The sequence below is a fragment of the Centroberyx affinis genome, unplaced genomic scaffold, assembly GCF_046629955.1.
Source record: "Centroberyx affinis isolate AG114_WGS23_722 - 3 ecotype Tasmania unplaced genomic scaffold, CSIRO-AGI_Caff_v1 ptg001471l_1, whole genome shotgun sequence".
NCBI lineage: Eukaryota > Metazoa > Chordata > Actinopteri > Beryciformes > Berycidae > Centroberyx > Centroberyx affinis.
Window position 1 is genome coordinate 44839 of NW_027279940.1, and position 26462 is coordinate 71300.

Below are 26462 nucleotides of genomic sequence, written 5' to 3' on the forward strand. Positions count from 1 at the left end.
ACAGAGAGACTAATTGTACATAGTACTACAGTGATGCTATGTTGTATAGATTCAGATCTAAGCAGAGAAAATACAGAATTCAGGACCTTGGAGATGCAAAGTCACTAGTAGCAGTGGGTACTAGAGGGCAGAATGTGAGGAAGAGAAAAGGGCACACTACTGTGGGAATACTCTATTGACGGTCATGATGCTCTTTTGCTTGATCATTATTCTGAGGCAGTGGCAACGGATGACCTTTCCTGGTCAAGAGCTTACTGTGGTTAAAATTCAATTGAGTGGAAGAGAGCAGAAAGGAGAAAAAAATACACGGTAACCTTTATTCTGCCATTGACGCTAACCTTGAACAATAGGCCCCAAAGGGGATGAGCGCCTTGTACTTTGATGTGTGAGAGAGAATAGGCCTTTGTGCGTGCATGTGTGAGTGTGTGCGCACACGCGTGTGCATTGAATAGGACAAAAAGCAATTATTGTGTGTGTGTTTGTGTTAGCAAAAGAGATAGAGAGATAGGTAGGGAGAGAGAGAGAGAGAGAGAGAGAGAGAGAGAGAGAAAGAGAGAGGCTTATGTGAAGGGGACAGATAGAATTGCTTGTTTTAGACACAAAGCCAGATTGGCTGAGAACAAGATAGTCATAAGACATTGCAATGGAGGGTGTGTATACCTACCATTTCTCTCTGTCTCTCTCTTTCTATCTCTGATTTACTCTGTCTTTCCATCTCTCTCTCTCTCTCTCTCTCTCTCTCTCACACACACACACACACACACACACACACACACACACACACACAGATACAGACAAATACACACACCCACACAGCTCTTGCTATCTCCAGTGAACAGACCAAATCTCCACGGCTGTGTTATCCTCAGCCATTTCATTAGCGCCCGCCTCTCTCGCTCTCTCCATCCATCCCTCCATCCTTCCCTTTGCCTCTGTCTCCTCTCTACTTCCCTCTTGAGGAATGAAACACAAGCTAATTGAAATAAATGAACTGGGGAGCGAATCAGAGTTGATTACATCTGCTGTGTGGGGATGTTGATTGTAGGCTTGTTGAGTGAATGTTGCAAAACTGGTCGGTAATGAAGAGCCTTGTTTGTCTATTACACTCTGAGTGGACACTGCAGACGAGCCACATGCTCATAGACTTTACTCTACCCCACCGGTAGACTCTGGGGAGAAAAAACAGCTTGCTTTCTTCTTTGTTTTATTCTCACATCTCAATTTTCCACAAGTACATTTGTTTTTCATTCAGGCAACAGGTTATTACTCATACTCAAGTCCTTAGAATAACTGTACAGTATATAAAATTAGTACAACAAACACTATACACAGGAGGGGCCGGGCAGGATGGGGCTGGAGGAGAGGAGTTAATTACTGGAATGTTTAAATACTAAGAAGCAGCAGGAGTGAATTGCTAAATTACACACTCTGGATATATAGTCTACTGTTTGGGTTGGAGAAGGTAGGCAGAGCGTTAAGGCATTCCATTTGTTAAAGCTACGATCAACCGCATTGCTCTAAAAATGAACTGTCCCTAAGCCTCCTTTCACTGGCCATGTGACATTGGCACAATCAGCCAGAGAAGATGTGCAAAAAACACAGTAGACTAACTCCCTCGTCTATTAGGGCGTTTCTTACCCGGCAAGTACTGCTGTTGAAGGACCAATAACCCCCCCCCCCCCAGTCCTGTGATCCTGCCCACAGAGACACACAAACACAGTAACACCAAAATAACGGAGTCATCTTTAGCACCACTGAAGAGCATAACATGTCAAAACGAACAGCAAAATATACTGTCCAGATTTCATCATATGAACAAAATAAAAAACAAAAAACATTGCTTCGACAGGGGCGGACTAGGGTACAAAATGCTTTCAAGAGATGCATGAAATGTCTCTTGATACAAAGGAATACAGTGAAGACTAGAGAGTGCTGTGCTAAATCAGCATGTTCTTAATCTCATTCTTGCCCTGAAATATCCCCAACCTAGCCATTGAGGTCTGTCATAGCAAGTATATACCACAGTAGAAGGGGTGTAAGGCTGACACATACAGTACTGCAGTCTGTGGAAACATGGAGGGCTCAAAATGCTTATTATCAAGCCGATGGAGGGAAGCAGCTCAATAAAGGAAACAACCTTATCCGTTCAAGTAAGTGTCGGGTTCAATAACTAGCGACGCCTATTGAATACTAATCAAGGTCATTCACTGAGCAAACTGCAGTTGAAGGGTAAAAAGGACAATTTATCATTCCTGCACACAGGGAAATTAATTATGGTGCCTGTGTTGAATTAATATGCTAGACTAGTTCACAACAGCTAAGCAACTGTCATTATTGTGAAATCGGAGCATGCAAATGATTATGACAGTGTCTCCGGCTTATTCTGTCCCAGTCATGGTAATCCGTTAGGTAGCAACTAATTTGCATCCAAGGTCTTTAAAGTCCCACTCAACTGACCCGTACCACAGAATGACAGACTATTCCTTTCCTCAATCGGAGGGATCCATCTGTCGTTTTAAAGTGGTCATTGTCAAGTGGTGCAGTCCTCGTAACTCTAGAGGGTCCAATTACAGCACACTCAAACAGTGAGAGAAAAAAAGAAAACAAAAACACTTAAAATTAAATATATCTAACTGAAACATTTCCCTTTGGTAAATGTGCTTTGTTCCTGCTGTTGTTCATCCTCTACTTGCCATTCTTCTTATCGTTGTAGAGCCAGGGAATCTAGCGTTGGCACTGGCTGTTGAAGAGTCTTAAAAAATATACCACAAACCCACCACATATATGAACATATATAATAAATATTGCTTTGGGTAGCGGTAAAGTCCAGTTTCTTTCATTGAAAACTTGCTGTGAAGGTCATTTTGTGTGTGGTCGGTAAGATGTTAACCGTTGAAGCATACTGGTCCAACTTGGAAGCCAAACTTTTGGTTGCTGTTGCCAAAGTCTGCAGGAGCCACATCTATGAGAGGGAGCAGCTCTGCTGAGGGGGAGTCAATCTCTAGAACAGTCCTTTCCTGACCTTTCCGGAACTGCAAGAGAAAAATTAAAACCATTGTTAGAATCTGCTCTTACTAATCTAGATAACTAGCTCTGGCCTAAATCCCTGTGTGCACATGAGCCAATGATCTGATGGCTACCATCTGCAAAACCTTATTGAATCAAGCACCAGCTGACAGCAGCAACACAATTGATAAACACATTAGCTTCATTTAGACTAATTCCTATTTGGCCAGCTAGTCCCTCTCTCTGGCACGTCCTAGCACTGACCTGGCATCCATCATGCAGGGGGTGGATGAAGGGGCTCTTGGCTTGGGTCAGCTCCTCATCATTGCTGCCCCGGAAGCGCAGGGCATGCTGGTAGGAGCGGGAGGCACTGTCAAACCAGCCTGCGGAGTTCTGGCAGGTGTAGGTGAAGCTCTGCTTGGCCGTGGCACTCAGTAGTTTCAGGAAGGTCAGCTGGACCACATGTACCAGGTTCCCATCCCTGTCACTATAGGTGAACTGGATGACACAGACATATGGGCATCAGGGTACAACATGGGCAGAGAGTCATTATTAATTCTGCAGTCACGTGTCACATCACACCAGAACAAAGATAATGCCAAACATCATGACCCCTAGACACAATCTTTGTTGAAGAGAAAAAGCTACACAGTGGCAGAAAAACAGGTCTGAGCCTGCATCAGATAAATAAGAGTTCCAATTCTATTTCCGTCTACCTTGTCTCTCAATTGCAAATCTCCCAGCTCATGTTCACGAATGAATTTAGGTAAGCGAGGGTTGAAAAGGTTAAGACAAGTTTCCTGCAGATTTGGAAAAGCAGTTCACAGGGAAAGTAAAGCGAGAGAGAATAAGAAGGAAAGAAAAAATGTCCAAGCAAACTCAAGAACTCGTTGTGAGAGAGTCAGTGAATTGCAATTGTGCTGGCAGCTCTGTGATTATCTGAGTGGGTTATGAGACCTCTGATCAGGTACACATGAAAGGCCAGTGCTCTGAGCCTGCTGCTCTGAATGCTAGTCAGTGAGACACAGCTGCCAATGGCTTTGTGTGAGTCATCCTGACTGCTGAAAGCAACTGCTGGCAATATCAAGCCAGCACTCTCTCATTGCACATGGTCTCATAGGTTAATGCTTAATTATACAGTGAGCAGAATTTAAAATACATACAAACATTCACATGCACTCATGTGCACATGGATGGACATACACACATGCATGCTCACACGCTGACAAGCACACTCACATGAGCACGCTCCCGTGCACGCTCTCAGCTCAATCATATGCATGAATATCATTCAAATGCTCTCAATTAGGATGAGTAATTTAGCTGAAAAAGACTGCCTGACATTTGGATGCTGCTGAGATTAATGGTAGGAGGTAAGGGTTGATTTTTTTTCTACCTGCTTGCCTTTCCTGTATTGGCTGTACCAGCTTCCTGGCTTCTCTTTGTTCCATGCTGCTAATTTCACCTAGACACACAGAAGGAGAGAGGGATGATGTTAAGTAGAATTTTAGGCTCAAGGGATATAGCCTGTGATTTGGGCTCTGCTGTAATATGACAAGGTCAGCTTTGTAAGGGCTGACAGCGGGAGATTGGAGACTTACCATCTCAATCCTCTTGTCAGGGTAGAGACAGGTCTCTCCGTCGGCTGTGAAGTTACAGTAGACCTTGATGGAGTCACGGTTACAGCCTTGGTTAGGATCTATCCAGTAGTCGCCTACCAAGAGAGAACACATCAATCAAGCGAAAGAGGAAAGCATGACGGACACATCTAGGATAACATGATGACAACATGGGTGAAATGATAAACTGTATTTTGACTTAATGAGTTTGTACATTGGAAAATTATTTCTTGGATAAGATCTGACTAAAAAGGGAGTAATACAGATCTATCATGAAGCAATCTCTTTGCTGACCGTCTTTGTAGTCAGGCTGGACCATCATGAGCTCCTTGCAGGTGCGGGCGGGGCTCTCAAAGGTACCCAGGGGCCTCCTCATCAGCTCCACCTCGGTTTTCATGGAAGTAAGGGAGGCAAAGACCTCCTCCATGCCCTCGGCGTCCTCCAGAGGTTGGTCTCCCTGGAGGAACTCCTCCATCTCCAGCTCCATGTCCTCCTCTCTGGGTGGGGCCAATCCTCCCGCCCGATCCGAGTGCCTTCTCCTCTTCCTCCTGCCCTCCCGGATGGGCAGCGGCTGGACCATTGTTGCAGGGGGGCCCTTGAGGTGGAGGTGGTAGGGACAGGTGAGCAGGATGTGAGATGGGAAGGAAGAGGATGAAACTGGCACAGAGAAGACCACAACATGGATAATCGGGAGGTACTTACCGGGGATCCAGGGGGGCCAGCAGGGCCTGTATCTCCTTGGAGACCAGTGGCACCCTGGAGAATAGGAGAGGACAAAACTCTGTGTCAATCATCCTCTCACCTGGAGCCTCTCTCACACCAGTTGGCTAAATCCCTGCTTTATCCAGGCAGATATGGTTGCTGCTTTATAGGATTATCCAGCTATGTGCATCAGCACTCTGTGGTCAAAGCCCTGGCTCTCAAGACACACTATAGTGGTTTTTATAACATCACACACACCAGAACCAAATCCTATTAAATGGGCCCACTGGAAAAATCACACACAAGGCAAGCATGGCTGTACAGCAAGCTTTTACTCCCAAAGACATGCGGTAAACACAGTAGAGCATTATGATTATGAAGCATGGTACATTTAAGACAACACACACACACTCTCTCTCTTTTCGCCAGCATATGTTCCTCACAGCTGCTAGCGAGGCTGGAGTGTGTGTACAGGAATGGCAATGTAGAAATAAGAAAGATAACTGGACTCACCTCGTCTCCCTTCGATCCTTTCTCACCGACTGCACCCTGAGAGAAGAAAGGAGGAGAGTGAGCGATAAAAAGCATAAAAGCTATAAAAACAAATCTAGAATATAGTTGCAAGTGGCCATGAAAGGGGTTCAACCCTTTCTGAATGGTACTGACCTTGCAAAAAAAAGTGTCAGTGGTTCTGAGGACATGGTCCAAATATATCCCTTGATATATCTGCCAAGTTTTGCGATCATTGAACAAACGGGTGTGGAGTTATGGCCATTTTTTGTGTTAAACCATGCCCATTTTTGGTGTTTGTGGCGCCCCCTAATGGACTTTGGTTTATCGGCTATTACATGGTTGTTAACCATAGGCCCCGCCCACTTTCACAATGATGACAAAACTTTTTGACTAGATTTTGACTAGTACAGCCTCCCTGAACATGTGTACCAAATTTCACGCAATTTCGGCATCTGGATTAGGCGATACAGTTTTTTGGCATTTGTGGCGCCCCCTACTGTTCAATCTTAAAACAGCTTTGCACACATGGTCATTGATGATATCTGAACATGTCCACAAAGTTTTGTGATGATTGGACAATCAGTCATGAAGTTATAACAATTTAGCTGACAGGCCACGCCCTCTCACAAATTTAAAAATTAATAATTTCAAAACTAAAGTAGATATAAAAAATCCAAGAAGACAACTTATAGAGCTTGGTCCATAGATGCTACTGACCGACTTTGGTGGTGATCGGTCAAACGGTGTAGGAGCAGATGTTAAAAATGTGTTTTTCAAAACTTTTAAAATATCTCAAAAACTTTCCAGGTGGACCTTGAAGGTCCAAATGGTCAGCTGGACATGTGTACCAAGTTTCGTGAAAATCGAACAAACGGTGTGGAAGTTATGGCCTTTAAAGTAAAATCTGTAATTATACAGCCCTGCAGGCCGATTGGGGAAATGTTTGGTGAGCTAGTAATGGGTCATAGTATCTGTCATTGGGCCAATTTGATGTCTCTGTGATATACCAACTCACGGCAATTTGCACGAACGCAGATGAACATTAATAATAATAAACCGGCACAAAAACAATAGGGTTTCAGCCCTACGGACTTGAACCCCTTATAAATGGTCAAATTTTACAGCATAGAGTTGACATTACTGTGTGTTTACTACAGTAAATATTGCAAAAGGATAATTAGTTAATCATTGTAAAACCATGCTTCCATTTCGGTACAGGACAGGTTATGGTCAATATTATCACTTTCAGTAGTGGGTAGCAATGACTAGTAACCCTAAGATCTAAATCCTTCTATTCTTTTAAGATTTCATCAAATGTAATCAATCAATCAATCAACCAATCAATGTGCATCAAAGTTACAGAACAAAGACTGTGCTGTGTGAGACTTCACATGGCTATGAGAGCGAGCAGATTTTATGTTTGGCTACCATATGCGTTTGGTAGTTCAAAAGTACCTTTGATCCCTCCAGAATTACACATTTTGCCTTCTGATTGTTGTCAAACTTTGATTGACACGTTTGAAGGTTAATTTGTTCAAACATTTGCCACATAAAAAAAATAAAGTCACAGCAAGTCCCAAAAAGCCTTCTTTCCTTTCTTGCCTCTATCTCTTGCCAAGATGCACTTAATATGTGTTTTGCTGCAGTCTGTTGTATACCTACAGGATCCTTGTCCTTCAGGAATGAATATAGTGTAGTTAATTGAAAAGATTTACTTGTACTGCAGTAAGTAACATCTATCTTTAAGGATTAAGGTCCAACATCAGGTCCTGTATATAAGCTTCATACGTTCAGGCCCTGTAAAGAATGTTTAGATCTATCATTTGCACCACACTAAAAAAATTGGTTGCAGAATAAAACTGTTATCTGGTTTAGATTATTAGGAAGTTTGATATACAGGTCCTAGATGACGTGGATTCCAGACCTAGATCACCAAAAAGGCAATTAAACAGTTAACTCTCAAAGTGTATGGAGACGTCAGTTGAGTTGTGTTTTTTCATCCAAGCTGCACGAAATAGTCTATTCATCCATTTCTTATTCATTTGAGCATCGCTCAATGCTGGGGCCATTCAGCTTAAAAGCTTTATCATAACCTACCTATTAAGCTATGTTTTCAGATTCAAATGAAACTTGGCTTCAATTTGCCTCTTATGTGATCTGTATAAGCAGCCTAGCCACTTATGGTAGGCCAATTAATTTCTTTGCAATCATGAAATGAACTAGCTAAAGTAAACGGGATAATAAAAATAAAAGCATCAGTTATGAAAGCTGCAGCGTCACTTAGTGCCATTCATGAGCGTGATATTAGCATTCGTTTCAGCATTTGTTTCCTGAATTTAAAAGAAGGTCTTGCTTTTCTGTATCAGCGTATTTAGATGAGGCAAACGGTAGGTTGGTCTACGAAAACACCTTTCTCAGTCGGAGATATGGAAGGACCCGAACGTAATGTGGTAACCAAAGATAATTCACTGACAATCGATCACAGAAAAGTAGTAGTGCTATATGTATATGTAAACAGAAAAGCATGGGAGTCACTTACGGACAGTCCAGGTGGTCCCGGTGGGCCAGTGGGACCAGGAGAGCCAACCACACCCTACAGAATGAGGACAAGCACGCCTTGTTATTATACAAACTAACCACTCTCTGTCTGATGTGCATAACTGTATATCAGATGCATTATAATGATGCAGTCACATGTACCCCATCTCCTTTAGCTCCTTGTCTGCCTTGGTTCCCTGGTAGGCCTCTGTCTCCCTTCTCTCCATGTTCTCCTGGGGGGCCGATCAGGCCGATCAACCCACCATGACCCTGCGGAGAGAAACATGATTCATCACCATCGTTTCCCACGCTGTGGACTATTACAGTTGGTTCTCTCAGTATCCGTCAAGGGCTGAACCAGTGTGACACTCACTTTTTCTCCCTTATTTCCATGGTCTCCTTTCAATCCTGGGAGTCCTGATGGTCCCTGTCAACAGTGTTACAGTAAGTGCATTAGTGGGTCACATCAATGAGGCAGATGCTGTATGAAAAATATGGTTTCATTGGGTTGGGTTTGGGTCCTGAATTATAACATCAGAGATAAAACACGCTTCCTCTCATGTGTTAGGCTTCATTGTCAATCAAACATAAGGGTCTTACTATTGGTCCTGGGGGTCCGGTCTGTCCTGGTGGCCCATTTAACCCTTGCTCACCCTGGAGAATAAACACAGATTAGAATGAATCTGAGATCTGCTCACAGTATGTTAGACTGAGTGAAAGGTGCAGAGCCACAAACAAAACCTAATATTGCCAAAATGTTGAACATTGTCTGGGGTTCCTTTAACACAGGTTCTAGACTAGGTTCTAGGTTCAGCTCTAGACTCATACCCAGCTTCAGACTATGCACAGATCCATGGTGAGAGAGAGTGTTGGAGTGTGTACTGACCGCTGGACCTGGAATGCCTCTGAGCCCTTCTGGACCAGGGTTCCCTGGGTGTCCTTGGGGTCCCACTGGGCCCGTCTTCCCCACCAGACCTTCTGTGCCTGTCGTCCCCTGCAGAACAGAGGGAGTGAGACAGACAGCAAGGCGTTAGGAACCAAATAGTACAGCTAGGTTTGGTTGAGAGGCTCCACAGACACTTGTAAGCTCAGTGCGGTTCCTCATCTTTACCTTGGCTCCCTTCATCCCTTGCTTCCCTTCTTTTCCTGCGGCTCCTATGTGACCCTGGGTGTAGGAGAGAGGTTTAGAGCTCATGGATAAGATGCTTTAAAATGAGCCTTATTAATCTGCATATGCATGCACACGCACGCACACGTATGCAAACACACATAGATAAGCATACTCACCCTCCGCCCTGGGGGTCCTGACGGGCCTGGCTCTCCAGAAGCTCCTGGGGGTCCCTGCAGGGAACCGAACAAAGGGTTAAAGTTGAAAGAGAAACACATTCCCAGTCAGTGAGATGCTGAGCAGAAAGCCTAGCCATGATGATGAATAAGTAAAAGCTCTCACTATGTGACAGAGAACAAAGACTTCAGCTAAGCATACAAGAGATACTGCTGTTTTTACATATGAGCCGATGTAAAAAATTACTGCTTACAGCTTTGCCAGTTTCTCCGTTGTCTCCTTTACCCCCCGGTCCACCATCCACTCCCTGGACAAAACATGGCATGTGGAAAAATGATTAACAGGAGGATAACAGGATTATCAAAATTGTACATGAATGATTATAAATAAAATCATATATCAGTTACTAGAAAACACAACTCACGTTGATGCCAGCTTCCCCAGTGGGTCCTGAATCTCCAGGGAATCCAATGGGGCCCTATAGGTAACAGGAGCTAGTTAGAGATCAGGTTCATGTGCAGCATCACATTAACACACCGACCGACCTGACAACCAGGCCAAGGACCTGGACCTGGAAGTGGCCCAGATAGAGGGAGACTCACAGGGTTGCCTTTGGGTCCATCCTCCCCTGGTGTTCCTCTGGCTCCTGGAGGCCCAGCCGCACCCGGAGGGCCGGAGTCGCCCTTCTCCCCCACCTCGCCTTTACCACCCTGGGGCAAAAGACAAGACCACGGTTGGAAGGGGGAAGAGAGAAAACTGGGAAAGGGAGAAGTTGATCGAGGCAGGAAGGAGAGAGGGAGGAAATGTGACTCACAGCGGCGCCGGTTTCTCCGACTTGCCCCGGGTCTCCAGCTTCTCCGTCCTCACCCTACGAGAGAAGACACACCGGGTAAGACGGCAAAACACACACACTCCCGACACACACCAGCATACTATGTCTAATGGCAAATGCTGACCTTCTCTCCGACAAGTCCAGGCTGACCGACTCCGCCAGTCATTCCAGGTGGGCCCTGTGGCACGAGGAGAGAGAGAGAGAACAGCTTGAACATCATAAAACAGGGGCAGGCTTGAAATATTCATTTGATTTTTTGAAAATCCAGTTCTCGGTGCAGTATTTTTTTTTTTTTTTTGTTTGTCAGCAGTTCTGCTCACAGAGAGCTGAAACTGGAACAGAATTATCACAACACAAGGAGAAAATATTGAGTGTCAGGTTTGCTACGTGGATAGTATCTGAGTCGCACAGTGGGGGTGTATGCTATTTCGCCTCTCTTTCACTGTTTGTTTGTTCGTTTGTTTGTGCGTGTGTGTGTGTGTGTGTGTGTGTGTGTGTGTGCATGTCAGTATATTGTGCCACACATCTTGAGACAAACCCAGTAAAAGCATATCTTCGGTCGAGTGCACAAATATGAGAGCCGAGTACAGCGAAGCACTACTACTGAACTCCCTGTTGTCAGCTGCTCTCCTCTCATGCCATCCCACCACACTTCTCTCTCTCTCACTATTCCTGTATCAATCCATTTATGGATCCCACCATCTCTGCACCCCTGTGTCTCCACGCTTCCTCTGGCGGAGCACCGGTGTGTCTCACTGCTGAATAATTGACCGGTGTGAGAGGCTGCGGAGAGACGGCCATTACTAGAGGTAAATATAACCGCCTCTGCGGGATGATAGTCTAATACTCCTTAATGATTCATAGAGCTGTAAATATAACTCTCTCCCTGGGATTATATCCTAATACTATTTAATAATTCAAGTTTCAAAAGCAGCAGAGGGTCTGAAGCAGGAAGTTGGTTTGGTTTCAAACCAAGAGACTGTGCGTGTAGCGAAGAGGGGCTGGAAAATACGATGCATCAGCGGTGTGTAAAGACGAGCTGTGGTTCAGTTTTACACAATATTGTGTATTGCGTGGCAGTGTTCTTCAGTCCAAAATGAGGCAGGCATAGCATGCAACTGCCATGATGCTGACACACTATAATATTTTCATTATAACATTGATATGAAAAGGCATGCTGCTGCTGTCATGTGAAAACATTGTAACTCCATTATTGGTGCTTTTGGGGGAGTGTAGGTCTATTCTAATTGACCATTTACATCATCTTCCCCATCCCAATTTAAAAATTCCATGGGTGTAAATCATAGGGTTATCTTTCTTAATTCCTGAAATTTTTTTGGAGATACTGTACAAGGTTTTCTTCTGACTGAAGTGATATGGAAAATTAGTTCAGCCTCCATGGCACTTTTTTCTAAAAGCAAAACTATAAAGAAAAATATGAAAAATAATCTGCATTACCGCAATACTAGAGTACCAATAAACTTTGCACATTACAACCATAGCTGCCATTTTTTGTGTTATTGTTTTCTCTTTTTCCATAGGTGAATGTTACTACAATCATTGTAGCCTATAGTTTGTAATGTGAGGAAATTAGAGTAGATGTGTAATCAGAGAGGTGAAAACAGGTGAACACAGGGATTGAACCTGAGCACTCTGACTGAAGGCTGGTCTCCCTCCTCACCACACCCCCCTGCTGCCCAGTGTGTCGGTATGTTATTACTATAAGGATGCCCATCTCTCATTCCAAATGCATGATAAAGAAATAGTAAAATAAGCCATGGAGCCATGCTGCACTCTACCTCTCCACCGATGGGCCCCTGCGGGCCTCGTGGGCCGTGCTGCCCTGGAGGACCCTGTGGAGAGAGAAATGAAATGTTTTCATTAGGACCTCATAAGCACGCACACACACACACACACACACACACACACACAATGTGAGCTAAAGGTTGGCTGGTGCCTCGTAAATTAAATGTGAGTTATAAAGCAGTCCATGGTGGATAGCTCATGCAATGGCCCCAGTATCATTATCATAGTGAGATGATGAAGATGTCCAGACAGGTCATTACCCTCAATATGACACAGCCTCTGATTTCCTGTCGCTCCCCTCCTCCCCTCTCTCTCACTCTCTCTCTCTCTCTCGCTCTCTCTCTCTCTCACTTATTCTCTCTCTAGTCTCAATAAGGAACCTCTAGCCTGTGAGTTGTGAGACCATATTCTCTCACAGTGAAAATGAGAACACTGAAGCGTGATTTGACTCTTCTGTGCACCTCGAGAGAACGCCGAGCAATTAATCCTAACTGTGCTCGATTCCAGTCTGAGCCGAGCAGATGTTGAGCTCGGAAACGCTCTGAAGTCTCGGAGAGAGCCTTGTGTTGTAAAGACACCAAGACAGAAAGACAGACAATCTGCCCAGAGAGAGAGAGAGAGAGAGACAGCGAGGAACTAGAGGAAACACATATCCTTCTGGCGGAGAGATACTCGCGTATTAGAGGAGAGAATTCTGTGATCCGCAACACTCACACACTCGCACATGAATGAAGCTTCCCCACAGAGTTCTCAGCATCTCTCGCTCTCTCTCTCTTTCTTTCTCTCTCTCTCCCGCTCGCTCTCTCTCTTGTTTTGGTTCCGTTTTGATGCGTTCCCTCCCTAATCTGGCTGTGGAGAAGAGGGGCTACAGAGAATCTTGTTGAGCGTGTGTTCATGGTTGACAGCGTTGTGAGATGACTGTCACAAAGGAGGATGCTCATTAGACAGCCAAGGCTGGGGCTAATCTGATTAGCAGCTGTCACACCATCGTCCTGCTCACAATCAGCGCCCCGCCTCTTCCTTGCACTCCATCGCTCCGCTGCCTCCTTTCTGTCACTCTCCCTCTTATTCTCTTTTTCTTCCTTTTTTTTCTCGTGCAGGACCTCTTCATACTCCGGCCTCGCCTCTCTTGCTCATCAAGTCATGGTCTATTTTGTAAAGTGATCGCCGCTCAGCCTTGGAGAAATACTTGGGTCCGTCCGTCACGCAATGAATAGATGCACCAAGGTACTCGGGTCGAAAACACTCCAATAGGCAGACCTTAACGTACAGCGAGCAGATTGATAGCAAGTGCAGGACTGCAGTCAAGATCACCTTAGTCGAGTCAATTAGGACCAGGTCCAAAGCGGGTCGTTAAGGAGTTTCCTAAGGATGAACAGAGATGTAGATCTATCTGCAGGAACTCTGTACTGTAACCCTCAACATCCAACTAAATAACGCATAGGATTTTGACTAATCAATGCATAGATGTTTGAGGATCGTTACATGCGATGCAGAGGTATAATCCCCCATTTTTTGTAGTGCTGGGGGGAAAATAACAAAGGTGGACCAGGTGGAGAAAAATGTAAACATTTTTAGATAAGTAGGAAAAAGTCATGTCAATATCCAATAGTAGTGGAGACCAAGACAAGTCCGAGTCAAGTCCAAGATGTCAGAAAATTGGTCTCGAGAGCGGACTTGAGACCGACGCTGGACTCAAGATGAGTGCTGAATGTACTGAGAATGCTGGCCAGTACTCACCATCAGACCAACATGTCCACTCTCTCCCTTCTCCCCCGGGGGGCCTGGCATTCCCTGCAAATCCAGATATGGTTAGGTTCAGGCATAGACAGGAGGAGAGATATACACTAAATTATATATGTGTATGTAAGATTAGAGATGGGCCGTGGAAATACACTCAGTCTTGGGGAGGCAAGGGGAATTCTTACCTGTAGTCCAGCAGGCCCGGTGCCCCCCTTGAAGCCCCTGGCTCCTTCATCTCCTTTGGCCCCGTACATGCCCTGCTGCCCGCGAGGTCCAGACTCTCCATCTACACCCTGAAACACACACACACACACACACACACACAGACAGGTCAGCATGATACACACTGCAATATGCTCAAACCAAACTGACTTGTCACCATTTGCAGGTGATACACTCTGAGTTAACCTACTGTTGGTCCTGGCTGGCCCACAGGTCCTTGACTTCCGTGGGATCCTGGGGGGCCCTGCAGGAGCAGAGGAACAGTTCAATACACGTTAACTCATTCACCGGAGAAACAACTTGCCTTGTGCCATGAGCTCATTACACCAGCAGGCGTACTGTGCACACAAACAGTTATTACTCTGAATTATCCTGAACCAATTATAAGCCAATTTGTCCTCTACCTCCTGGTGATGCAAGGTAATGATGTGATGTTAGGATTAATCACATAAAATTGAAACTCACAGCTTCTCCTTTGTCTCCCTTGCTGCCCTTCTGGCCTGGTCCTCCTGTTTCTCCCTATGGACACACACACACACACACACACACACACACAGACATCATGAAACCACAGATAGATAAGTGAGTCCAAATACCTAGCACTTTACAGCTGTGTGTGCAGTCCATGCTAGCTCTCCAGTGTAACTACCTTGTCTCCGTCCTCTCCTGGAGGCCCTGGAGGTCCCGCGGCCCCTGGCAGCCCCACAGGTCCCTGTTCCCCGTCATGTCCAGCAGGCCCAACGGGGCCTTTCTCTCCCTGGGGGACAGATGGGAAAACAGCACACATCTAGCAACTGCCACAATACTTATTATCCTCATATAGCAACATGACACATTGATTAATGTATAATACCAGGAAGGAAACTAACACCCAAGAGAGCAAGCTTGATCACATTCTCATTCTCTCTCTCTCTCTCTCTCTCTCTCTCTCTCTCTCTCTCTCTCTCCTACTCTCTGTCTCATAATGATGCATACCGAAGCGAGAGCACATGCTGTTTATTACCAAGTGATGGGAGGTGATGGTACAGCATGTGTCTATAAGTGGACAGTGTTGCCTAAGAAACAAAATTAGCAATGTTCCAAATCTTACTGGCTCGCCTTTCTCTCCCATCGGCCCAGCAGGACCCACGCCACCGGGCCGTCCAGGCTGGCCGATAGCGCCAGCTGGCCCAGCAGGGCCCCGCTCTCCAGTGGCTCCCTGGAAACAAGAGGAGACAGAGTAAAGAGGTGAGCGCGTCACATGATTCACTCTTTGATTTAGTGCAGTGGTCACGATGATCACCATGGAAACAGCCTCCCCACTCTATATGTCCTAGTATCTTATATGACATAGAGGCAGAAGGAAGGCTGGAAAATAAATAAATAATGCAATTCGACAAAATTAGACTTACAAGTGCTCCTGCAACACCGGTTGGGCCCTCACCTCCCTTCAGACCTGCAGGACCCTGGAGAGACACAGGAACAACATACATTCATCATACATGGATTCATTAGCACAGCGACTCTTACTGCTTTCCAGTCTCAATACTATACTAATGGAGGCTACACATTTCAGGTGGATTTGAAGTGGACAGAGGGTGAAGGCGAGGAGGTGGGAGGTATGGAGCTTTGTGTTACCGTGGCCCCAGGGGTGCCTCTGCTCCCTCTGAAGCCTCGGAGCCCAGCGGGGCCACTCTTCCCTGGGACTCCCGACGGACCTGGGTCTCCCTAGAAGTCACATATACATACACACACACACACACACACACACACACACACACACACACACACACACAGACACAGACACACATGCATACGATTAGATATGAGGCAGGTAGCCAGCAGACAGCAGGCCCTTATGCAGTCATAAATCACACCGACCAGCAAGTCACACCAAGAGGGAACATTCATCTTTTATGAGCCATAATACACTCAGCACCGCGAGGTTTCCTCTGTTATTTATTAGCAAATTAGGGGAGAGGATGAGACCCAGGAGATAAGATAAGATATTCAGGCACTGCTGAGAGAGTCCTTGGGTCTTATCTAATACAACAATAATAAGGCGATGCTGATAAGTGATTATGATTCTGACACTCTGATGAAAACCGCGCACCTTGGTTCCCTCCTTTCCAGCAGCTCCAGGTAAACCCTGCTCCCCAGGTGGTCCTGGTGACCCTGGATGGCCTCTATCTCCGGTTGGCCCCGTCTCACCAGATTTACCCTAACACCCACCAAAGAACACAGCACGGACAGAACATCAATTACTCCCTACATTAAATAACAATAATGTGAAATACATGCTGCCTGAAATAACCATAATTGTGTGTTGAATGAATCAACTAATCACTATATTATTGTCTGATGCTCTAACCTGTGGTCCAACAACACCCGTGGGTCCGGGGGGGCCGGTCTTGCCTTGGAAGCCCTGAGGAACAAAACAAGACAAGTGAGTTTGTGACCCGCAGCTAAGAGTTGAGTCGGAGCCAGTAAGAAACACAGAAGCTGTTATCTGTGTACTGCAGGCAAGTTTCTTTTTTTATTGAATTTGGTATTGGCCTCTCAGCTTGCACTCTGCCTGGTACTTCAATAATTCAACACTGAAGCCACAGTGCCTGACTGGTTTGCTTTGGTGATATATACAGGCCATGTTGACTTTTGCCTTGGTGTGAAGTGCTGTGGTGTGTGTCGCACCTTACATTTGGACGATGAAGAGAAAGAAAGAAAAAATGTTATATACTCTTTTATATGGCTCTATTGAGTTTAAATGTGACTCACTGGTTCCCCTCTCTGGCCTGGATGACCTGGTAATCCGTCTTTTCCTGCGGGGCCCTGAAAATGGATTTGCATTTTGTCACATCAATGTAACAAAGACCAAAGGTGAGCATAAAATGTAGTAGAAATGAGTATGGTTAAATTATAGAGTGGACACCACACATTTTAACCCACTTACATTAGGCCCTTTAGGTCCTGTTTCGCCATTCCTTCCCTGTGGCCCTTGGGGGCCCTGGAAAGTAATAACACAGATTGTCAGAACTGAAACCCGAAATCGTATTTTCCAGTTCTTGTCCAATACTATCTTAAGAGATTGTATCTGAGATGGCAATATATATATATATTTTTTGTCTAAGCATCAGTTTTTAGAGTTATGCTCCTGTTTAGACACTGTGCTGTGCTGGACATCAAACAGACGTTTACCTGTTCTCCGGGGGGTCCTGAAGGGCCGTCATGTCCAGCAGAGCCCTGACAGGTGGACCAGGCAGCAGAGAAAATTGAGGAATAAAAACACAGAGTTACTGTATCAGAACCTAGGCCACTCATCCATTTTTAGTTTTCTCCTCGCCAACAAATCTTTAGCTTTCCCAAGATGGTCTTTGAAGTAGAGAGTGTAAACTGTAGCATCCCCTGCCAGACAGAAGCCTCTCACTGCACCAGATGGCCTGTCATCTAGAAGTGAGCGGAAACCAGTTCCAACTCGGTCGGTGCGTTCATCCATACTTTATGAGACAGCCAGGTGTGTAGGTGTATGTGTGAGTTTATGTGCGTCTGTATACGTGTGTGTACCTGTGTCTGTGTCTGTGTCTGTCTGTGTGTGTGTGTGCACTAGCCTAAGCTCACCTTGTCTCCGGGCTTTCCGGTGGGCCCCCTCGCCCCTCTCCCCCCTCTGGCTCCCTATTGGAAAACAAACAACAGGCTGATTAGCACATACATAACTCATCTGGCGGTGGAAGATAGATGACAGGTGATGAGAGAACGCTGCAAATGATGTAACACCGTGCCACACTCCCACAACTTGTGGGAAACTGATGGTGTCTAATTAAGCAAAAGCTGAGAGACAGTAGAGTTTTATACAGTAAGCACAAACATGGTGTCTATACTCACATTAGGACCTCTCTGGCCCCCAGGCCCCGACTGACCAGCTGGGCCCTGCAATATAAAGGTTCACAGTTATTTATCGTTAAGTTATCACGTATGCGTTGTACAATAGTTCATATTGTACAGCACAGTTTCCACATTCTGAAGTAGTCGCAATATAATGTGGATGGAAATGTCAAATTGGTCCTCACCCTTCGTCCTTTCTCTCCTGAGACCCCGGCCGCACCAGGGAAGCCAAGTGATCCCTGGAGACGGACGCAGAGGTTAATCAGCCACAGCCTTCCATTCATCACACATCAACCCCAATGTCTCATTAACGTATAATTAACCACTGTATCGAATTAAAGCAAATCTAATCCACGAGCCCAACACAGCCTTAAATACACCATTCATCAACACTTAATGAATTGATGTCACTAATGAACTATTAATAAAATAGCCTTTTTTTAATCAGACATTTATCATCCTTTATTTTTAATCAGACAGGAAACAGCCCAGCCAAAGACACACATCTTTCTGTTTAAAGCTCTGATAAAGGAACCAGAGGACACATTAGCAGATCGTAATTGCTCATCAATGTTAATCACCTTAGGCCCTTGTCTTCCTGGGTATCCTGGCAACCCTGGTACACCAAGTTTACCCTACAGAGAGACAGGTGAAGAGAAGGAGAAGAAATGAACTAAAGAAGAATGAAGAATGAGCATGAAGTGCATGTAAGATTTTCATCATGTATCAGCAGCAGGAGATCTCTAAAACAAATGCATACAGAGACAACAGAGAGTAAATGCATAAACATAACCGCTGGTTGGGTGGCAGTGTGTCCTATGTGTTAAGAGTGGGCCGTAACTAGAATGTTGCAGGTTCAATCCTTGCAACAGCCAGGTGTGCCTCCTGCTGAAGTGTCCTTGAGCAAGACACTGAACCCCTATCTGCTCACTCGTTGTAAGTCATCTGCACTGCAAAACACATCCATCTTAACACGTCATTTATTCTCATATTCAGGCTTCAAATCTTATTTTTCTTAAATCAAGAGAAAAATTCTATCAATGAGGTGAGATACTGTAACTCCACTAACTTTCCAATGCACTTTCACTTGTTTCAGGAATTTTCTAGAAATGAGTGTCAATATCTTGAAAGTCAGAATAAGGAAGATCTCTGCGCTACTGTCAAGAAAATGAAACTTGATTCTACAAAATTCTTGAAGCCAGTTGATTTGCATTGGAAACAAGTGAAATGATCAAACCCCGTTGGCAGATTTTTTCACTTCTTTTCACAATTTTAGGACTCAATAATAGAATAAATGACTTGTTAAGATGGAGATTTTTTTGCAGTGTGAATAAGAGCATCAGCTAAATGCTTAGATGAAACTGTAAGAGCCTCAAATTGCAATACGCTCAGTATTGCAGTGGTTTTCAAACTTTATTTCTGGGGACCCAAAGTTTAGAAGAAAGCAATTTTCCTGCAACCCAAAACTAATCTGACAAAATGAGCCCATTTTGTAGCCTACCTCACATTGCGGGGACTTGGCAAGGCTTTAGCAACATATTGTAGTAGCTTTAGATACCAATTTTCTCATAATTTGGAGGCTTATTTTGATCCTCCTGGCTCCTCCACCTTTGTGTCCCAACCCAGTCTTGTAATGTCGTCTAGTATTAGTGTACTGTACCTTCTCGCCAGCTGTGCCAAGAGCTCCAGGATCTCCCAGGGGTCCTGCCTGGCCCTTCGGCCCCTCCGGTCCATCCTCTCCACGGGAACCTGTAGCTCCGTTGTCACCCTACAGACAGGAGCGAGAGCGGAAGGGAAATCACAATATTACCCCTGGTCAACATATTTCTTATAGAGATTGAGTGAGAGAAAATGGTTAGGAGGCCATTGTTGTGATCTGAATGAACTCTCACCCTGTCTCCCTTGAGGCCCATGTCACCTTTGAACCCGGGGAAGCCATCTTCACCCTGTGATGCAGAGAGGAGCGGGTGATGAGATGTCTAATGGCAGCTCTTCTCCGATTCATTCCATCATTATATTACCATCTGCCAAGTGTCCTATCTGTCTATCCGACTATGCCATTACTATGCAAATAATCTAAAATACATTATCAGCAATGTGACAACAAGCAATAGAATAAATTGATGCTATTCTTCAAGCATTATACAAAATCTATTTTACTCACCTTCTCTCCTTTGCTCCCCTTTAGGCCTCTAACTCCATCTGCTCCCTGCGAAGAGGAGAAAACAGTTCGTTTAGCGAGAATCCAACAGCACTGACAGGCCTCCTCTCAGGAAAACCAAGTCCCTGGATATCACATAAAAAAATCACTGCTTGTCTCTATTTCAAGAAATTCCTGAACACTGAGAATGATTTATAAGTGTGTATTGATTTACTCTTGACCTGACATTGCTCTGCTATTGAGCAGTTATTGACCTTACACGCATTTCATACTAATGATTGCCAACAAAATCAGGCTTTCCCTCGAAGCCGTTGAGCCAGACTGCCAGGCAGAGGACCAGCCTTGTGAACGTGACGAAACCCACAAAATATTCCCCAATGTCAAAAATGAATTCAGCCAAAATGGAATTCACCACACACACACACACACACACACACACAGCTCTGCTCTCATCTGACACCGACATTTCCCCTGTCCGTCAAATGTTCCTCACTCTGCTGTTAGCGGTCCCCTTGAGAACCAAGGTGTTTTCCCTCCACCTGTCACCTGTCAGTCATAGACTCAAACAGCTTGTCCATCACAGGTAGACAGACACAGAGACCGAAACGTCCCAGGGAATAAGGATCTGAGTGGACTTTAGACCCGTGATCACAACAGTGTTTATGTCTCACCTTGACTCCGCGGGTTCCTGGGTACCCAATAGGCCCCTGGGCGCCAGCTTGACCCTGCGTGGGGAAAAAAAGACAGAACGACAGTATTCCTCAGTCTGAATAAGCAGCAGCCTGAGAAAACGCATTGCTCCGAGCAGATATGAGCATTGTGTTTATTTAATGTGTCCTGTCCTTTATTGTGGGTAAGCGTTCTCAAAGCGGATGATGCTGATGAGCGCATGCCTCTGACTCTAATGGGCTAATGCTCTTGTACAATGAGGATGATGACATCGTAGGAACACAATGATGATGATAATGATGTGAGTGAGCATAATTGCTGCTTAATGTGAGTGAGTGCACAATGACAATAGTCTGCATGAATGGTATCTTAGGATGGAGATGACTAGAAACAGGATGATATTACACTTTTAATAATTGAATATGACAAAAAGGGGAGTGATGTGACACATCATGTACACTGCGATACAAAAGCCTAAGATGCCTAAGTACAGTTACTCACTTGGAGGCCTTTCTCTCCTGCGGGGCCCTCTCTTCCTGGGTGACCCTGGTGCAGAAAAAAGAGGCATTAGACTGACTTAGCACCGCTATACATACATCATTATCACATGACTCCTAGAGGGAAATATCTAAATGCAGTCAAACAATGAAAACAGGGGGAAACCCAGCGGCATTGAGAATAAAGCAGCATGAAAACATTATTGTGTATCACAAAGCCTTGCAGGACAATACCAGCAGCATAAAGTAGAAGTCATTCAAACGTGTCTGACTGCAATCTAAGATTAAGCCTTGGGGATCAGAGGAGACTCATTGTAAGAAGATTTCTCATTCTTCTCTAAATGACATACTGCATTGAATCACTTCCAGAAATGCCTCGTGTTTCCCCCTACTGGTCGACAAGAGGAGGTGCAGGCTGGCAACGATAATCCTCTTGACTATTACTATTGATTAACTAACTACTTGGTTTCTTGCATATATACAGTATATGTGTGTGTGTGTGTGTATACAGTATGTGCATGTGTACAGTATGTGTGAGTATGTGTGTGTGTGTGTATATGTGTACAGTATACATACAGATATGTGTATGTATCAGTGTAAGTGTATGTGAATGTCTCTATCTATGTGTATGACTATGTGTACGGATATGTATATGTGCGTGTGTGTGTGTGCTCACGTATGTGTATGCATACAGTATGTGTGTGTGTGTGTGTGTGTGTGTGTACTTACAGGAGGGCCGTCAATGCCAGGTAGTCCCTGCATGCCAGTTTTCCCCTGGGGACCCTGCGTTGGACAGACAGAGGCATCAATAGTGGAACCTCACGGAGGACCGAGCTTCAGATCCAGAATAACGCCTCATCTCATCCCTAAGAGACCGCATTTCCTACTTTGCTGTGCCTACACTGAACATATTCATGACCGTGTTCAGTTTTTATTTCCTTTATCAGTCTAGCCTCACGACGCGGACCGGCCCAGTCCGTTCCCTAGTGCCTGCTATGTTCCAGTGTGTGTTTCTTGGGTATTGATTTCCTGTCTAGCCCCGTCTCGTCTGAACGGGAGCCAGAAGTGGCTGGGTCACACTGTTCTGCTCAGCCGGCCTCCCCCGGGGATGTGATGACAGGGGTCACAAGGTCGCAGCTTTAATTCTGAAATTAAGTGAGAGACGCGCTACCTACCTTCTCTCCTGGTAATCCGATGGGACCCTGAGGACCAGACAAGCCCTGGACCAGAACAAAACATCAATCAGGTTAAGTATCACAGAGCTGGAGAACAGGCTTACCGGAGCCTGTGTGTATGTGTACGTACAGTAGGTATGTATGTAAGAATCGATGTGTGTACGGATGTGTTTGTGTGGCTTTGGGGCTTAGAGGAAATGCTGACATACTGGAAATATGATTAACTGTAGTATGATAGATGGCGTGTATATGATATGGTATGTCAAGCCCTTTGAGACATGCTTGTGATAAAGGGCTGTATAAATAAACTTGACTTGACTTCACTCTGATTTAAATGATTGTGAGAGAGAGAGAGAGAGAGAGAGAGGGAGAGAAAGAGAGAGAGAGAGAGAGAGAGAAAGACATAGTGTGTGTGTGTGTGTGTGTGTGTGTGTGTGTGTGTGTGTGTACAGAATGTGTACCCTATGCATTAAGTCTCATATGGACAGTATATGTTGTGTCAGTAGTGTACCTGTACTCCTGGATTTCCTTGTTGACCCGGGGGCCCGATCTCTCCAGGTGGACCCTGGGAAAAAGAAACATCAATTGTCACACACTCTGCCTCATGTCGCATGCCATGTCACATGACCCTGGTCATACACGCCTCATCCCATGACTGGTGAACAGCTTCGTGAGACAGCTGGGTTCATTTTTAAGCAATTACAATCCATTCTAATTTCACATGTCCGTATTCCTTTTAACATATGTTACCCACACATTGTAGTTATCAGTGTTATGTAATGGTAGTCATGTTAATGAGATAATGGGATAATGAAGGTAACAGGACTGACCAGGTTGCCCTTTGACCCTTGAGCTCCATCAATTCCACGAATACCCTGCGAGGAAGGCACACACACACACAAGAAAACATCAATTCAATGCAGAAATCTGATGAAATGTCAAAATTTGACTAAAAACAGAGAAACTGGGGGCCATGTTTATCATCGCGGGCATGTTAATCATCCCATAGACTAGAGAGCCTTTTATAGAGCTGAATAGACTGAATGGCACTCATCCTTTAATCGGGACGATGTTGACTTACCGCTTGGCCAGGTGGGCCAGGTGGCCCCCTCGGCCCAACAAGACCCCGCGCACCCTGGAGACAAAACACAGCAAACAGTCAACAGCTAACCTGCATTCATGATGAGGAGGAGCGAGTGTGGAATACTAAAAAACAAATCAGAACTAGAGAGAGAGAGAGAGAGAGAGAGATAGATAGAGAGAGAGCGAGAGAGAATTTTGGTGTGTGTTTGTGTGTGATAGCCAGGGAGACTGTGCTAGCCTGTGCTTGTGAGAGTGTGTTTGTGTGTTCTGTTTTTGTCAGCCTCCCTCTTTGTAGGCTGGCCAAGCCACCTGTTCCAAAGCCACATCTGTGATCTCCTGGGAAGTGATTGATATGGAAATATAATCATTCAGGCCAGGATTTTATCTCAACCCTCGCCGTCTCTCTCTTCGCTCTCTCCATCTCTCTTATCTCTTTCACCACCGACCAAATTTCTATCTCACGTTTGTCTTTCTCCCTCTCTGTCTCGCCTTTTCCGTCGCTCCCTCTCTCTCTCTCTCATCAAAACAGCCAACTCCTCTCCTTGCCTGTGTCTTTGTAGTTTAACACAGCCCTCCTAATGTGTCTTATATAGCACTCTATTTCTCCCTGCACTGGGTGATCCATTTAGAGGGACAGAACCCCACTGAGTCTCATCCTCACCTGCTGGGAGAAAGATAGAATGTGAGTCATAGCCAATCAGCCAGTGCTCACCACAGACAAACAGTGTAAAAATGAGAGATTCTTCAAAGGTGCTTTTCAGACCCATGTGGTCTCTCAAAGATCCAGAGGCAAGCTCCAGTAACAATCTGCAAGATAGAATTTGGATATGTGCTAACATGCTTTGCAAGTGCATATCTTTATATTTTAGCTACACACATTTTTTTTCCCAGCAACGCTTTCTCTATTTATATATTCAGTGAACATTGTGGCGATATTGCACTGATTAGATCTGATCGCCCTTTTACCTCAGAGAATTCCTGTTTTTTTGTACTGTACTTGTGTAAAATATGCATGTGTTAAGTGTGTGTAAGTGCACTAGAATTTAGCACTTCTGTAAATATTTCTACAAGTTTTTGGCTCCAAAAGAGAGCAAAAAAAATTTGTTGGAGCAAAAATCCAGTGATTTAAGAATCCCCAAGGGTTTGTCAGGGAAATCTCTTGTTTCTGTGAAGCTGCACAAAGCAAAGTTTCCTCCAGAACACCACAGAGAAGTTTCCACCAAGAGGCTTCGCCATCGATGCTTTCCTGAGAACACAATATGTAGAACTGTACTGTGGTGTGTGTGTGTGTGCGTGTGTGTGTGTAAGCGGAGAGAGAGAGAGAGTGTGTGTGTGTGTGTGTGTGTGTGTGTGAGAGAGAGAGAGAGAGAGAGAGAGAGAGTGAGAGAGAGAGAGAGAGAGAGAGAGAGAGGGAGATGTGGTTACTCACAGGTTCACCCGACTGCCCTCTTGGCCCCACTGGTCCATCAGAACCCTGAAATAAAAACAGAAGGCAACAGATTCAACACACTAACAGCACACAATCTCCTGCACCTCTCCAAGTCAACCTCAGGCATGGATACATTTTTATCTCCACAGATGTAATCTATGAAAATAGCTCATTAAAGAAATAAACTGCTTGACAGATATGGCTCAATTATCTTCAAGCAAAGACTCACAGTCTGCTCTTTCAAACTTCACCCGCCTGCCTATATGGATTGATACCATCTTGAGGGAGCATCTATCAAATATCTTTCATATTTCCAAGTCTATGTCACTGATGTATTGCATAGCTTTCAGAGCCTTTGCATAGCTTGATGGTGAATGAAATGAGGCCAGCATAGAGAGCAGGATTAAAAATGAAGGCGTTTACGACTGCATTCAATATAGCATGCTTTGATCTGTGGCACTTTACCATCTAAATGGTTGTAGAATAGATCCATTGATATGGATAGGATTTCTCTTTTAACCTTTCCTCATGGAAAAATCATGGAAAAATGAAGCACGGCTGCAGAAGATCTGCGTTTTCTGGCATTTGTGAGGTGGCTATGGTTATTCAGCTGGGTTGTACAGTACATAGTAGCCCATATTACAGGTTAATTTTGGAAGGCGTTATGCACTCACCTTTTCTCCTGGCTCTCCAACAGGCCCGTGAGGACCAGGCTTTCCTCTTTCCCCCTAGGAGAAAAAGCATGAGACATAAGCCTACAGATAGTAAAGGCTGTCCTGTTTACAGCAGATGAGCTTATAGCAGATGCCTTTCAGCGCACACCGTCATCATATAAATCATAACAATCATCATTATCATAATATGCAAATTCACATCTGCCATGTGATCTGTAAAGGCATTCACGCATGCCATGTTATTGTCTAAAGAGGTAAATAAACACATATTCTCAATGTCACGTTACCAAATCGAACTCACTCTGTGTCCCTTGTTTCCCGGGAGACCTGGCAGGCCGTCAAAGCCCCTGTCACCCTGAGAAGAGATAGAGAAGCAAGTGCATTAGGCACTGAAATGCACACACAAACACACACAGGCGCTAACACTCACCTACGCATATAATACATGCACACAATCACACACACACACACACACACACACACACACACACACACACACACACACACGGTAATGTGTAAACATTAGCAGAATTGTGAGTATCTCCTGGCGGAGCCTCCCATCTGCTGTCAGGGAGAGGGAGTTCTCAGATTAGCTGTAGGTCTGCTAAAACACTGCTTGGACTGATAAAGACTCTGCTGTTCTGTCAGAC

At 44.9% G+C, this 26462-nt stretch overlaps 1 protein-coding gene across 1 annotated transcript in view; it reads right to left on the reverse strand.

Annotated features, from left to right (window-relative positions):
- Nucleotides 1-1201: 1201 nt before the first annotated feature.
- Nucleotides 1202-26462, reverse strand: part of col5a3a (collagen, type V, alpha 3a) — a 48639-nt gene continuing 23378 nt past the window's right edge. The window contains exons 18-67 of the mRNA XM_071526857.1: nucleotides 26114-26167; nucleotides 25813-25866; nucleotides 25139-25183; nucleotides 23708-23761; nucleotides 23457-23501; nucleotides 23138-23191; nucleotides 22627-22671; nucleotides 22181-22234; nucleotides 21456-21500; nucleotides 20957-21010; nucleotides 20289-20333; nucleotides 20017-20070; nucleotides 19785-19892; nucleotides 18706-18759; nucleotides 18310-18363; nucleotides 18125-18169; nucleotides 17861-17914; nucleotides 17441-17485; nucleotides 17196-17249; nucleotides 17021-17074; nucleotides 16617-16670; nucleotides 16359-16466; nucleotides 15884-15973; nucleotides 15658-15711; nucleotides 15357-15464; nucleotides 14916-15023; nucleotides 14732-14785; nucleotides 14457-14510; nucleotides 14230-14337; nucleotides 14042-14095; nucleotides 12295-12348; nucleotides 10620-10673; nucleotides 10478-10531; nucleotides 10266-10373; nucleotides 10088-10141; nucleotides 9917-9970; nucleotides 9666-9719; nucleotides 9490-9543; nucleotides 9265-9372; nucleotides 8979-9032; nucleotides 8752-8805; nucleotides 8541-8648; nucleotides 8380-8433; nucleotides 5841-5876; nucleotides 5328-5381; nucleotides 4920-5220; nucleotides 4608-4720; nucleotides 4403-4471; nucleotides 3271-3504; nucleotides 1202-3032 (exon numbers count right to left, since the gene is read on the reverse strand). Coding sequence (XP_071382958.1) covers nucleotides 2886-3032; nucleotides 3271-3504; nucleotides 4403-4471; nucleotides 4608-4720; nucleotides 4920-5220; nucleotides 5328-5381; nucleotides 5841-5876; nucleotides 8380-8433; nucleotides 8541-8648; nucleotides 8752-8805; nucleotides 8979-9032; nucleotides 9265-9372; nucleotides 9490-9543; nucleotides 9666-9719; nucleotides 9917-9970; nucleotides 10088-10141; nucleotides 10266-10373; nucleotides 10478-10531; nucleotides 10620-10673; nucleotides 12295-12348; nucleotides 14042-14095; nucleotides 14230-14337; nucleotides 14457-14510; nucleotides 14732-14785; nucleotides 14916-15023; nucleotides 15357-15464; nucleotides 15658-15711; nucleotides 15884-15973; nucleotides 16359-16466; nucleotides 16617-16670; nucleotides 17021-17074; nucleotides 17196-17249; nucleotides 17441-17485; nucleotides 17861-17914; nucleotides 18125-18169; nucleotides 18310-18363; nucleotides 18706-18759; nucleotides 19785-19892; nucleotides 20017-20070; nucleotides 20289-20333; nucleotides 20957-21010; nucleotides 21456-21500; nucleotides 22181-22234; nucleotides 22627-22671; nucleotides 23138-23191; nucleotides 23457-23501; nucleotides 23708-23761; nucleotides 25139-25183; nucleotides 25813-25866; nucleotides 26114-26167 — 3681 coding nt within the window. The 3' untranslated portion in view covers nucleotides 1202-2885. The remainder of the gene's footprint in view (nucleotides 3033-3270; nucleotides 3505-4402; nucleotides 4472-4607; nucleotides 4721-4919; nucleotides 5221-5327; nucleotides 5382-5840; nucleotides 5877-8379; nucleotides 8434-8540; nucleotides 8649-8751; nucleotides 8806-8978; nucleotides 9033-9264; nucleotides 9373-9489; nucleotides 9544-9665; nucleotides 9720-9916; nucleotides 9971-10087; nucleotides 10142-10265; nucleotides 10374-10477; nucleotides 10532-10619; nucleotides 10674-12294; nucleotides 12349-14041; nucleotides 14096-14229; nucleotides 14338-14456; nucleotides 14511-14731; nucleotides 14786-14915; nucleotides 15024-15356; nucleotides 15465-15657; nucleotides 15712-15883; nucleotides 15974-16358; nucleotides 16467-16616; nucleotides 16671-17020; nucleotides 17075-17195; nucleotides 17250-17440; nucleotides 17486-17860; nucleotides 17915-18124; nucleotides 18170-18309; nucleotides 18364-18705; nucleotides 18760-19784; nucleotides 19893-20016; nucleotides 20071-20288; nucleotides 20334-20956; nucleotides 21011-21455; nucleotides 21501-22180; nucleotides 22235-22626; nucleotides 22672-23137; nucleotides 23192-23456; nucleotides 23502-23707; nucleotides 23762-25138; nucleotides 25184-25812; nucleotides 25867-26113; nucleotides 26168-26462) is intronic.